At 35.8% G+C, this 14132-nt stretch overlaps 1 protein-coding gene across 1 annotated transcript in view; it reads right to left on the reverse strand.

Annotated features, from left to right (window-relative positions):
- Window positions 1-14132, reverse strand: part of ADAMTS19 (ADAM metallopeptidase with thrombospondin type 1 motif 19) — a 212866-nt gene that overhangs the window by 62322 nt on the left and 136412 nt on the right. Inside the window, exons 12-14 of the mRNA XM_016158274.2 lie at window positions 11312-11442; window positions 10238-10410; window positions 3570-3697 (exon numbers count right to left, since the gene is read on the reverse strand). Of these exons, the coding sequence (XP_016013760.2) occupies window positions 3570-3697; window positions 10238-10410; window positions 11312-11442 (432 nt within the window). The remainder of the gene's footprint in view (window positions 1-3569; window positions 3698-10237; window positions 10411-11311; window positions 11443-14132) is intronic.

The following is a 14132-nucleotide window of genomic DNA, read 5'->3' on the forward strand; positions in this document are numbered from 1 at the left end:
ATCCTAAAGCAATTTGGAAAAATATCATTGAGACAGCTGCAATTTACATAAGTCACAAAAGAAATCACATTTCTATTAAATATAGCTTAATCTAATGCATTCTACTCAACGTAGAACAGATAATGGATGTTCATTACATGGATGGCTTCGCTTCTTAAGTGGTTGTAAAGCAAATACTAAATATTAAATATTAATTTTGTGAAAACCAAACTCAAATGTTTATTTTCACTACAGTTCGCAAATAAAACTTCTATGCCCATCTTCTTTGGCACCCAGCACACAAATGTGAGTAAGAAATGCTCAAACCCCATGGATGCTATAAGAAAATATAAGCAGTGGGAGATTTAATTTTTATATGCTTTCAGAAAAATTATGTATATAAAAATCTTCTGAGATTAAATCATTGACTCTTTCCTAATGAATAATGTTGATCCCCCATTGATATTCAGTAAATATGATCATATTTTGCCAAGTTGTGTGTACTCAAAGGGCTGAATCTCATATGTCGATACTGTCAGAAATAGGATCACACAATTACCTCTGAATAGAAGGATCTGCAAGAGAGACTGATGATATATCCATTTATAACAAGTAAAAATTATTTTAGAGGAATTTTTAAAATATTAAATAAAACAGAAACGAAACTGGGGTCTTTTTTCCTGTGGTTGGTATTGTGATGGGAGAAGCAGGAATATGCTAAAACACAGCTGTAGGGTAAATGTCCTGAGAGAACAAAAATCACATGAAACCTGCATAAGACAGCGTCATTTCCTTTCGTCATGGGGAATGTATCAGTGTCAAGAGGTAGACAAAGCAATGCATTAGCGGGAGAATTCTGACCAGCAATTCAAAGCATATCCAGGGAGAAATAAAGAGAACGTTTGGTTCAAAGAGGTGGCCACCACAGAAAAGTCGCAAAATACGAAAACAGTATGAGAAATGTTCACTAAGCAGCAGCCATGAAAATACCTGGAAATCTTGGAGTGGAGAAAAAAATTTTCTCCTTCATGTATAAATGAAGAAAAAATTTAAAGTCCATTTAAATGATGAAAGCACGTTTATTACTCTATTCCTAGCATCCAACTTGTTTCTTGGCAAATACAATAAATCCAGTAAAAAGTAGTTAAATGACTGAATAAATGAGTGCCTAGTAGTCTCTTGTTTTTTTCTAGCCCTTGTAACTATGATATTACAACTCTGTAAATCTAAAATAAAAGTCGGGGATAAACATAATGCCATGGCTTGATAATCATGCATTTTTAATATAAGAATCAAAGATTTTGTATTTTGTAATGGATAGTCTCAAATATCCATACTTATCAAAATATGCTCACATAACTCCAAAAGTTGAGGATGAACAACTTTGAAAAGGCAATACTTTTTAGCTGATGGCAGGTACTTTGAGGTACCACTGGTATGATGGAGATAAAAGGATAAGGTGATAACACAGAGCAGAGCTTTCCCTGTCCTTTCCCATGATGGAAATACCGCAGAGCCAAATTGGGTCACCAGAAGAAAGCTACTTCTTTTTAACAACCTTCTTGGTCCACTCACCACACTTAGAATTTTACATTCAGCTTGGGTGCTATGTATTTTGCGATAAAAGAAAACACTCAAGCCAAACCCAATACATACAAGGCTGTCAGGGGAAAAAAGCATGTTTTTAATTATATTGAAAGACCGAATGAAGCGTTTTAGTAAAAAACTCAGAATTTTAAGGTATTCCCATTCATAGAATTTTGATGATAATCATCGAATTCACATAGCACTTATACATAATTTTTTGTTGTTGTTATAATTGTAATGTTTAGCTAAGGATCTGGATTACAGAATACTACTGTTAAATGAAAAGCATAGCAATTGAGGCTATTGTACAATTAGAAAAATAATTTATTTTGAAAAATAAATTCATTTAAGACATATATTAATCTGCCAGATTTACATATAATGACAAAATAAAGTTAAAAGCTTTAATTGCACAACATGTAGTTCTGGAAAAAAATGTAGAGGCATATACCTGCAATGATTTTTTTAACAGACAAATGAAAAATTACATTTCATATTACTGCCATATTCAGTTAAAGAATATAGGAAATTAATATGTAATTATAAGGCTGTTTCTTATGCCAATGATATTACATGACTCTGTGCTTTAAGCTGGATAGACTGCTGGAAAAATACAGAACCTTAGAGCTGGTGAAGCATTTAAGTTTCATGTTTTCAAGTTTTCAGCAGAAGTCCATAGACCTCTATAGGACCACAGACTGATTCATCTATAGCTTGCAATTGTTTTCAAATCTTGGTGTGTGTGTTGGCGAGGTTGAGGGATGATATCAGGTGTGCATTTTTCTAGGGGTAGAGGGGAAGCAAACTTTTCATCAAATTCTCAAAGGAGTGTATTACACAAAAAAAGTCAATGACCATTGGTCCAACAACTTCGTTTTACAGATTAGTTAATGGACACATACATATTTTAAGTGATTTTCCTAAGAACACAGTTTCCTAGTGGCTGTCATGGATTCAGTGCTGCTCCACTCAGATACTCTTTCACAATTAAAGGATTTATTTCCCTCCCATGCCTGGAAAATTTATCAACTGATAGTTCTCAGCCATGAACCTTTTTCAGAAATTGCCTAGCCTGCAGAAACTGCCTTTCCCAAGGTCACATCTCCTTCCTTGGGCAACTTGCATCCAAATGCTCCTAGAGGCTGGGGGTAAAAAGGGCTGTTTTTCTCACCCCAAATGGGGACAATTCTGAAGAGCCATCCCCGTTTCAATGTTCCCCACAGGGTCATTTGAGGTCTTGTGACTGCACTACAGCTTAACCTCCCCCTGTGCCCAATCCTGCCTCCTTCCCCTCCCCACACAGATGTTGATCATCAATGAAAATACTTGGCATTAAACTCCTGCACATTATTAATCTTCCAGGAAAGCCAACCTAAGACAGTGGCAGAGCTATAACCAAGTTCTAGCCTTTGATCTTTCCACTATGCTCTTCGTCCTCACTTTAACAGAATTTCTGCCTTTCTGGCAATACGTGAAGAAGAACACACAAATGCACATAAGTAGGTGAAGATTATTTTTAAAAAAGAAGAGGAAAAGAAATGAAATGTTTAAAACTTCTAAGAAAACTGAATATACATTAAAAATCAGTTGATTCAAGTATGTTGAAATGCTTTAAGATTAAATGAGTAATAGGACTGATTTTATAGTTTTTTTACCACATGGCTCAGTCTTGGACACAAAACACGGAGAACTGGAGTGCTTACATTTTTGGTACAGAATGTTTTGACATAAAATGCCTGAAGTGTTACAATTTTAGACCTGCAATATGTATATGACAAAATTAAACTCTCAGATTCTTTCAGCTAGTTATGAATATTATAGATTATCTAATCCAAACTCTACACTATACAAAGCAGATCAGACCTAGTCAAGATCACGGTGAGTCAGGAATACATCCTCATTTTCTGAATCTTGGTGCAGAGTTCTCCACCATACTATGCAGCTGCTTTGTGGTCTCGCAGTCCTCCCCAAGCACACACATTCTCCCTCTTAGTTTGGCTTACCTGACACCTGCCATTTGCACAGATATCCAATCCTTGATATCCACAAGAAGTTCCATCCATCACTTTTTCTGACAGAAGAACAGGCTGTTCTTTTCCAACAGGAGAGCAAAACAAGGCACATGGTTTTTCTACATAGAGAGTGGATAAAAAAGAAATGAGCAAAAGTGACTCCATAAATATTTTTATCTCAAGCTTTATTTCTCAGCACAGTGTTGAGTAAAAAATATGGTTTCATGTGAATTGGATAATATAATACTAGAGCAAATAATACTAGATTATTATGAATAGTAAATAAGATGACACCTGAGAAAAAACAGGTATCCAATGAATGTTAACCTCTCTGTTAAGAAATATGTCTTCAAATTACTTATTACTTTCTGGCACTAAATCTCAACCAATCATTCTTCCTGAAAACCCAAGCCAATCATTCTTTCTGAAAAATGTCTTTGCCAACCCCCAATTTCGATAATATCTGTTGGAATGAATTTCCCTTTACCTTTAGTACACATCAGAGTTCTGCCTTTTTAAGATTTATGTTATTCATGAAACCTCTCGACATCTCATTTAAATTCCAATACACTAATTTTCAATCCTTTGCATCTGGCATTTTCTAATTTAAAAATTACTAAAGGGGGAAAAAAGAACTTCTAAGATGAGCAATTCCCATGAGATTTTTCCATTACGAGGATGTTTAGAAATGCAATACAACCCCATGGGAACATCCCTTGGTATGCACAGTTGCTGAAGTGTTGGCTGGGAATCAACCCCCTTTACTGCTTAGTCAAAAAGCATGTCAGTATATAAGCGCATCAAGATTGAGAACCACTGATCTAGGTAAAGAATTCTTGAATGCCTGGCCATCTTCTTCAGTGCTTTGTTAAATAACGCAGTGGGATGATTAGAGTTAAAACACTTGCCTATTAGTCTCAGTCAAAGAATACTAAAAAAAAAGAAAAAGAAAAAAAGTGTTGTTTCTATTTCAAAGCATCCTACGCAAAAGAGCTGTAGTATTTGGTAACACCAGTAGTAGGATTATCCAAATCTGAAACTTCAGAGCAATTTCCATGCTACATTACTACTCTATTGGCTTAACACCAGTCAGGCCCTTTACTGTTTATTAAGCTCATATAAATAGAATGGAAAATAGTTTACAGTCTCTGACACTGATCTTCGCTTATGTCTTCAGTAAGATTCCACGTATGCTGATGGGGTTCTATAAATACCAAATAATAGCCAGAGGCATGGAACAGGGTATCGCTTTGCAGAGAGAAGACAGACAGTTAAATGAGCCTTTAGAATTGAACATTTCAAACAGTTTTCACATGTGGCTTCTGAATACTGTTTGAACAATTTTGAGGAGTTGGAACAAGGCCTTCAATGTGCATGGTTTTGAAATTTTCCTTTAAGATGCCATTATAAGCTGCAATAAAGCATTTCAGTGTGCTCTCACACCTCAAAGTAGGTTGTGTTTATTCAAAGGCTGCTTACTATGTCATATCTTTGGACTTAAAAACAGCTGCTATAGTTGTAACACTTTAAAAGTGATATGTGTACACACGTATAATTCTCTTTCTGGAGTTTTCATTGAAAAGAGGAGCAAACCAGATATATGAATAATGCTGACAGGAGTTAGTCTAGAAAATTTCACTCACATTCCAAGCAAGACCTCAGATAAAAATCTTTGTATTTCTCCTTTACGACGCACTGTCAATTCGCTGTGCTTACTTAAGCTTTATAGACGACATAAACATTTGATACCAATCTTCCTTCCTGGAGTGTACCCTGGAGACTGTGACATTACAGTGATCCATTTAACATGCCAGTACTTGGCAGGCAGGCTCTGTCTTGATTTAAGAGACCAATCCTTTCCAAGATATGCATTAAACATGGATTTCAGCCAAATTTCAGTACAGATTATACAAAATATCTGAATGTTAAAGCCATGCGTCTTTTTTCTCTAAAACTAATGTTCACTACTGCATTGATACCCTACATTTAATTACCCCAACCATAGATTCATGTATTACATAAGAATAACAGAAACAGCCATGTGTGTGTTAAGCTATCATATGCTATTAAGACAGGATTTTATAAAAGAATTGTATATTTTAAGTTCGCCCATAGTGCTGTAATACATACAGACTATTTTGTTGTGTATTTTGTTCATCATAGAAACTGATGGATTAATATACATTACAAAAATCACTTTCCATAAATGTTAACCTGCTAATTATATAAATATCTATTATGGGTTATTCTGATGACAAATGTCACTTTATAATAGTTAGAAACGTAATTGTGATTTCCAATATCTTTAATATTTTAAATTGATCCCCATCTCATCCCAATTTTCTTTTAATCTGAAGGGAACCCATTTCCTCACTCTTATTTTACATCTGAGTAAATAGGTTTCAAATGAATCTAATATTATCAAATTGCACAGCCAGTTAGAGGCAGATTTAGGATCAATCCTCAAATGGTCAGATGACAATTTTCATGATCCGAAGTCATCTCGATTATTTTACAATGAAAAGATATTGTTTACGTATTTCAAATTTATGCAACAAATATTCATCAAAAGTTTAATAATTGCCAGACTTAACACAAGACACAGACAACAGAGAGGATGCAGACATATTAAAATCTATTTTAACAGGGTCCTTGTGGGGTACTTGGAAGAGGCACATACCCAGTTTGGAGGATCAAGGGGATTTTTTTTTTCTAGAGGACTTGAAATAAACCAATTATCAGATGTTCTCAAGGTAAATACATAGAGAGAGAGAAATCAAATCTTGAGGGGGAAAAAAGGTATTATGCCAAGAAACTAGCATGTCTACAGGCCCAGAAATATGAGAGTGAGACGTATGTGAGGGAGGGAATGGAATGGCCTAACTGTGCTGGAGACAACAGAAGGTAAGGAGAGAAGTTAAAGGGGTGGGCCACAAGGATGGCCTTATGAACCAGGTAGCAAAGTTTGAGACTGGTCCTGAGAGCAGCGGGACTCAAGGAAGGGTATTAGGGTATTAGTTGGTGCAGAGACAAGCAGATCTGGCCTTTAAAAAGGCCAACCTGGCTGAAATGAGGAGTAGGGGCTGGAGGAGAGAGTGAGGCTGCAGCCAGAGAGATGATGAAGAAGCTGCTCGGGGAATCCCGGTTAGAGATGATACAATTATGAACGAAGATGCTGGCAGGAGAAAAGTTTGGACAAATAGGGTTTGTTGACTGATTACCAATGACTGGAGATTGAGGAAGAAGGATTCTGGCTTAGTTTGGTCATGAGGTTGGTGATGATGCCATCTCACTGTGAAAGAGCACAATGAGAAAAGCAGAAGGAACAGGGGTCATGTTGAACTTAGAGTACGCCGAGTTAGCAATGAATGGGATATTGGATGGAGATGTCCATGCAGCAGATGAGTAAGCAGCTAAGGAGCTCAATATCTGGTGATAAGTATGTATTTCTTTAGCATTCAGATGATAAATAAAAGCTAGTGAATAAATAAGATTATCCTAAGGGAAATGGTTAGTGAAAAGACAATTGGGGCCAAGACAGATCACTATAAAATTCCCATTAGACATACCATTGATTCACCTAATATTTATTCGGTGCCTCCTCTGTTCAAGTACTGTTTATAGTGCTTAAAGATAAGGCAATACACAGAATCTAACAAGCCTGCTCTTACAACTGTCATGGCGGGGGCGGGGGGGGGCGGTAAATAATAAACAAATAAGACATAAAAGTATCATGGCAGATGATAAGCTATGTGAAAAAAAGAATAAAGAAGAGAAAGGCTTTGAGTTAACATTTAAGGAAAGATCTGGAGGAGGCAAGACTATAAATCACACTGATGTCTGGGGAAAGTGTCTCCTCAGGGAAGACAACTTCCAAGACAATGAGATAGGAAGATACCTGACTTATTCTAAGAAGAGCAAGGGAGCCAGTGTGGGTAGAAGGGTGTGATGAGGAAACAGCAGAGATGAAATTGGAGGGTAACAGGAAGTTAGGTAGTGGAGGTCCTTATAGGCCATTAGAAGAACCATGGACTTTATTTAACCCTTAGTGAGTTGTGAAGATATTGAAGAGTTTTGAATGGAAGAATAACATGATATGACTGACATTTTAAATATGTCACTCTAGCTGGTATGTTAAGAATGAAGGCCAGTTAAGGACACAGGCGTAACAATCAGTTAGAAGGCTACTGCAGTTATCTGGGTGAGAGATGGTGGCTTATACCAGGGTGGCAGTTCTGGAGATGTTAGGAAATGATCAGATTCTGGACATATTTTAAAGCTAGGGCTAATGTGACTTTATTGATGTTTTAAACATCTAACAGAAGAGAAAGAAAAGGAAAAATGATGACTCCAAGGTTTTTGGTATAAGCATCTGGAAAGACAGAATTACCACTTATTAAGAGGCTTATGTAAATAAAAGACTGTGCTTTAATTTCTTCTCAACTGAGGAAACAGTATGTTTGGAGGCCATATAGGGAAAGAGAACATGACAGGTTTGAGACAGTAATACCAATATCTGGAGTGCAGTGTGAAAAAGAGCAAAGTTTTAGATGAAGCAGGAGATAACAGAAGAGAGAAGAATGAGGATCTCGTTGTGCATATCATGCGGTATAATTGGATCTTGCCCTAACGAGTTATGGGAAGCCTCTGAAATGCTTTAAGTGGGAGATTGAAATGATCAGACTTGCATTTTACATAAAGATCTCTAGGCTGCTCTGTGAAGAGTGAACTGAGGCAGGGGTATTGTGAAAGTAGAAAGACTACTTTGGAGTCACTATAATAGCCCAAGCAAGAGAGAGAGTCTGGAAACAGAAGTTTAGAATAATGAGAGTAGAGATGGAGTGAACAGATATTCAGGTAGTAAAACAGATAAGATATGGTAATGGATTGAAAATGTGGGGAAGGAAGATGGAAATGTGAAGATGACACATCTCTGGCTTGTGCAACTGAAAAGCTGGTATATATAACCTTCCCTGAGGTAGGAGACACTAAACAGGATCGAATGGACATGGATCGGAAGGGTTAAAACCATGAACTTAGTCTGAAAATTGTAGATAGTCAAGTAGAAATATCGAGGAGGAGGTTATAATACAAGCTCAAATAAAAAATCTGGATGAAGATATGAATTCATGAGTTATTTGCCTGTTTGAAGCCATGGGAATAGATGAGATCACCTAAGAAAATGTGGAGTGAAAACTGAATAGCATCTGGGATAGGCAGAGAACACACAGACATAGATTAGGAAAGGCAGGACGGCGTCACGTCATGGAAATAAAGGCACATAAGCATTTCAAGAACCAAGGGGGCCAACCATTTGAATGTATTTGAGAGGTCAGGTATAGGACTGAAGATCATTCATTAGGTTTAATTTCTATGACAGTCTTTGATGACATAATAAGATTCATGCTGGTGAAATCCAAGTTGAAAGTAAGGAAACAGAGGGCTCTTTTGAGAAGTCTATCTATGAGGGAGAAGACTATAAATGCACCAGCTGGAGGTGGCAATGAGCTTTAAGGAAGGTTTGTTTTTTGTTCATGAAAGAGTCCTAAACACACTTAAAAATCAAAAGTCAAAAATCACAGAGGGTAGATTAAGTGTATAAAACAAAGGAGAGATAATCAATAAGCTAGCTGAAAAGATTAGATGGGGATGACATCGAGGGCACAGTTGGAAAAACTGGTTTTAGAAAGGAGGAATGAAAATTTTGCTAAATGCCAGAAAGCAGATGGAATGTCTGCAGATATAGTCAGGCTCATGTGTTTGATAGCAAGATGAGGGGGGAATCATCTGATGGCTGCTTCCCCCCACATGCACCATTATGTAGTAAAATAATTTGTCCTAATTTTTGGCTATTCCTATTAGTGCTTGTTTGCTCAGATGTTTCCATGGAAAGAAGGGTTTTGTCAGATGGGTGCACTGAAACTGACAAAGGAATTTAGGCTATTAACAGGAGTGCTATTGAAATGTTGAAAAGCCCGGTCCAAGTCGACTAAGGGGGCAGGGATAAGAGGAGACTAGGATGTGATGGTCAATTAAGACAGAGAATTCACCACCACTTTTGGTAATTGCAACTCAAACCCACAACACACTGACCAAGAGGCAAAGTATTATCATTTTCAACTAATACGGCAACAATTGCCTCTATTTAACCGTTCAGCAACTTAGAATCTTTTTGGTTGTTTCTGATTTGGGGGCAATTGAAAATAAAGCTGCTATGAACACATGTGTACAGGATTTTTTATGATTGTAAATTTTCATTTTTTTCAGGTAGAAATGCACAGGACTGCATTTTCTACATTTTCTAAATTATATGGTAGGTGTATCTTTAGTTATTTCAGGAAATGCCAAGCTTTCTTTCAGAGTGGCTGTAGATACCATTTTTCATTCCTACCAGCAATGTATGAGAGACCCTGTGTCTCCTCATCCTCACCAGCATTTGGTATTGTCATTTTTTAAAATTTCAATTGATCTAATAGGTACACGCCTATCCCTATATTTTTAAATATACTTCTAGTCAGTTTCTGTGGCCGTTATACGTTAGTAAAAGTAGAAAAAAGTTGAGCTCTGAAGTACTCAGTATATAATCTGTAAAATAACATTTACTATTGCAAACCTAGAAAGCTACTTAATTAAGATGGTGGTGATCTGGCTAGTCATACCTTCATCCATGACAGCTTGCCACTGAAGTGCATGCTTTGGGTACGAAGTTCTAACACTATAGGCCTGACATTGCCAGTCTCTGAATCCAGGCAAACCTGCAGGACAAGGTGGATGCTCACATAGTCTGTATTGTTTTCTGGGACCATTACAATCCCTTGCTTCAGAACCTAGCCTAGAAAAGATAGTATACAAATAATCAATTTTATCTTTTTTTTTTTATGTTAGCAACTCATTGTTTTAAAAAATAAAATAAAATAAATAAAATAAAAAGTTAAGGTATACTCCTTTATATTAAATCTACATTTGAAAATATGGACTCATTAAATAATTGGTAATATTAGAAAATCTACAAAACTATAGATTTTTCCCAATCCTTAATCAATTTAACTTCCAAAATACATGAGAAATAAAAGCCAACTTGCCATGAAAAACAAAGAGAAGAATAAAGGAATGAGGCTGGGGGCAAAACTCAGAAAGCCTGCAATTCTGACGGAGTTGGCCCTAAGAATTATTAAGGGGATGCTTCTAGCATTTTTATATAAATTCTTTAAAATTGATTGTGAAGCAGTTGGGCCACTGAACCCGCACCAAGAGCTGAAGTGATTTTCTCACACACTTTCCTAGGATCACACTCATAGATCTTGTCATGCTCCCTATCTGTAAATTGATAAGCATGTTTTCATTTCTTTTCATTCTTCGCTTCTTTTGACATTACTTTTGTTCTCATGTTCTCTCTTTCTTAAGTCCTATCACCTTCTTGTTCTTCTCATGGTTCCTCTAAATTCTGACTGACTTTTTCTAATACATGCCTCCCTGTTTATTTAAACACATTTCATTTGATTTAATTAAGAAACCTGGGTAGCATTTATTTGTTCTTAGAAGAATTGGTCTTATTATTTTTTCTTAAAGGGAGTTATTATAGAAAATAAATAAATTGAGGACTTTTCTGCTTCCCCAAATTGTGTAGGGCTTGAGGGTCTCCTTTTGCTTTCCAGCATGCTTTATCGGTAAAAGTTTTGCATTTCAAAACTGAAGAAAAACCTGCCCTCCCAGTCCAGGAACTTTGCATTTACCCAGGACATTTGCGTTCTCGACTGCTGATCCCAGAACTGCAGGTGCGGCTGCAGGCACTCCACACACTCCACTCTCCGGTCACGTGTCCAGGTGCTGAGGTCCTGCTGGTACATTCTCCAGCCTTACACCACTATTCCAAAAGTTATGTCTTAGGTGAACAAATCAGGGCACAACAGAAAATCATTCACTGGCCTATAGAGTCACTGGAATTGCAATTAAATCTAGGGTCTATGAGAGCCCCAAAAATGTGGAATTGAAAAGGCCACCGATAATAAGTCACGGTGATTATTGCCATAGGAATAGAATGGTCCTTTTTTCTCAGTTCTCATGTCAGATACTATAATCTTGTCCCGAAAACAGTACACAGATATTTGTACTACAGCTCAGGATTCAGTACTGCAACAGAGATAGGGTGCAGAGGAAATGTGAGGTTGCATGGGCCAGGAAAGAAAACTTAATACACTCCAAGAAACAAAACAATCTAAAAGAGACCAACAGCAACAACAAAAACAAAAAAAAAAAAAGCAGAGTCATATATAAGAATGGCAAATAAGACATAAATATCCTTCTATATACAACCAAGGTGAAAGCAGACATTTTAGCAAATTTGGCAATTTTGATTTCAAATGTCAGTGATTCAGGTCATTCTCCTTATAATTAAATAATTAGTATTATTTGATTTTAGCACTTTCTTTCATGCCTTTTTCTTTCTTTTTTCTGAATTCAAGCTTTAACGTTATAGCAAATTTTCTTCTAAAAGCCATTTATTTGAAAGACGTAGGCAATTAGACTCTTGGAACGAAATTCTGTCATTTCATTCCGATTTTTCTACAGCTTATTTGGTATGTATTCAGAAAGAAAAGGTAACTGTGAAAGAAGAGAAAGGAGTGTGGTCCTTCTCTTTTTTATATTTATTTTTTCATTAAACAAAAGCAGTGAAAGAGGATGTTTTGGTGGTGACCAAGGAATGGCTGCCAGGCCTTGATGGACAGATTATTGTCATTCTTGGAAAATTAGATATGTGATGGTCATGGGCAAACATGTTCAAGATAAAAATTAATTAAACAAAAGCATGTTGAGAACAATAAGTAAAGATTAGGAAAATTTAGAGTAACAATTGCATAATGACAGGGGTTGAGCAAGCTGATCCTTTCAGTTCTAAACAATTTTCTGCACCAAAGGGCAACCTGGTTTATAAGGAATTTGGAGGAAATGACAGAAACACTCTGACCCTTAGTTTTTCAACTTCAAAATGTGAATAATAATCATAGTTACCTAATAGACATTTTGCAAGATTTGAATGAAGTGCTAAGCACAATGCATAGCCCATACTAAGAATTTAATAAAACTCAACAATAATAATATCTTATATGTATTATTATATTACTGTCATTAATAAGGTTCCAGAAATCTAACAAAAATTCTATTCATTCTGACTCTTAATGACTTATGTTTCCTTAAAAATTTATTTTGAGAATGTTTTTAAATGCTGTTTTCAGAAGAAAGAACTTAGAAACTATACTACATAGTTTTGTTTGAGCCCAGTTAATGCTTTTGTATGCAATAAAATAATTAGTTCCCGCAGATTTTCTCTAATAATATCAAATTTAAATTTGACCTCTTTTAGATTCAAGACATTTTAAATCCCGGCTTAAAAAAAAATAAACCTCAACAACTCAGAATGTATTGTTATGCTAAGTTGGTCACTGAATAAATTGAGATTGTGTATGAAGAGTCAGTCTAAAAGTTTCAAGAGGGCGGGGAAAACATACCTATGAAAACTTTTAAACAACTAACTGGTTTTAAGGATTTAACCATATTAAGGCATTCGTGGAAAAAAAATACAAGGTGAAAGTTGTCAAACTTCAATTGGTCAAATTGTTTTGGCCAACTTGAAAAGTGTTTATTTTTCCCAGACTGGATGTCATAGTTTCCTTGCCCATTTAGCAAGCACACTGGCATTAAAAGACCAGTCTAGAGTTCACAGCTAACTAAAAATATTCTGGGAAAGATGAGAATCTAGACTTGCACATCATTTGAACTAGACCACATCTTATAAATAAAGAGAAATGAAAACTGATATGCAAGCCAAATTTGCATATGCTAATCAGTTGCAATGTATAGAAAGCATAGTATAATGAAGTGTGTCACCTTGCCTATAAGCAGATCTCTGTACAAAACTATGGAGAACCTGTTTTTGTGTCTTCTAGAGGGTGACGTGCCTCCACACTGAGGCAAGTGTTAAATGTAGTCTCTAAATTATTATACAACATATTCTATTAGATTTGTATATAAAATGATCCTAATGGTGTTTCTCATAAAATTTCTAGCAGCATGCTTTGTTTCATTTGTATTTTTTAGCCTCAAAAAAGATATTATATATGGTTTACAAAAGTCAAAATTTGTAATATCTACTAATTCAGTTGATTTATGAAAATGCTTAGAGAATATATAATATAGACTATTTCTGGGACAGTACATGACCTTAAAAAATAGGTTACATTTCTCTTCTCTCAAATTTCAATGCAGACATGTCTAGGAAGTTCCTGAAAACACCTGATAAAAAGAGATCCACAAAGACGTGAAAGGAAACATCATTTTCTAATCAAACCTTGTACATAGATTGTTGGATGAGAGAAGGGGAGAGGGGGAAAGAAGGCAATAAACTCTGTACACATGCAAATTTGTGATTGAAAGAATATTACAGTCTTCATTTTTTCAATAAAGAATAATCATGGCAACTTTAAGAACCTCAATTTAAGAAAGTAAATAACTAAAATATATTATATAGAATGCTACAGAATAGTTTAAAATTCTGGG

The sequence above is a fragment of the Rousettus aegyptiacus genome, unplaced genomic scaffold, assembly GCF_014176215.1.
Source record: "Rousettus aegyptiacus isolate mRouAeg1 unplaced genomic scaffold, mRouAeg1.p scaffold_m13_p_7, whole genome shotgun sequence".
NCBI lineage: Eukaryota > Metazoa > Chordata > Mammalia > Chiroptera > Pteropodidae > Rousettus > Rousettus aegyptiacus.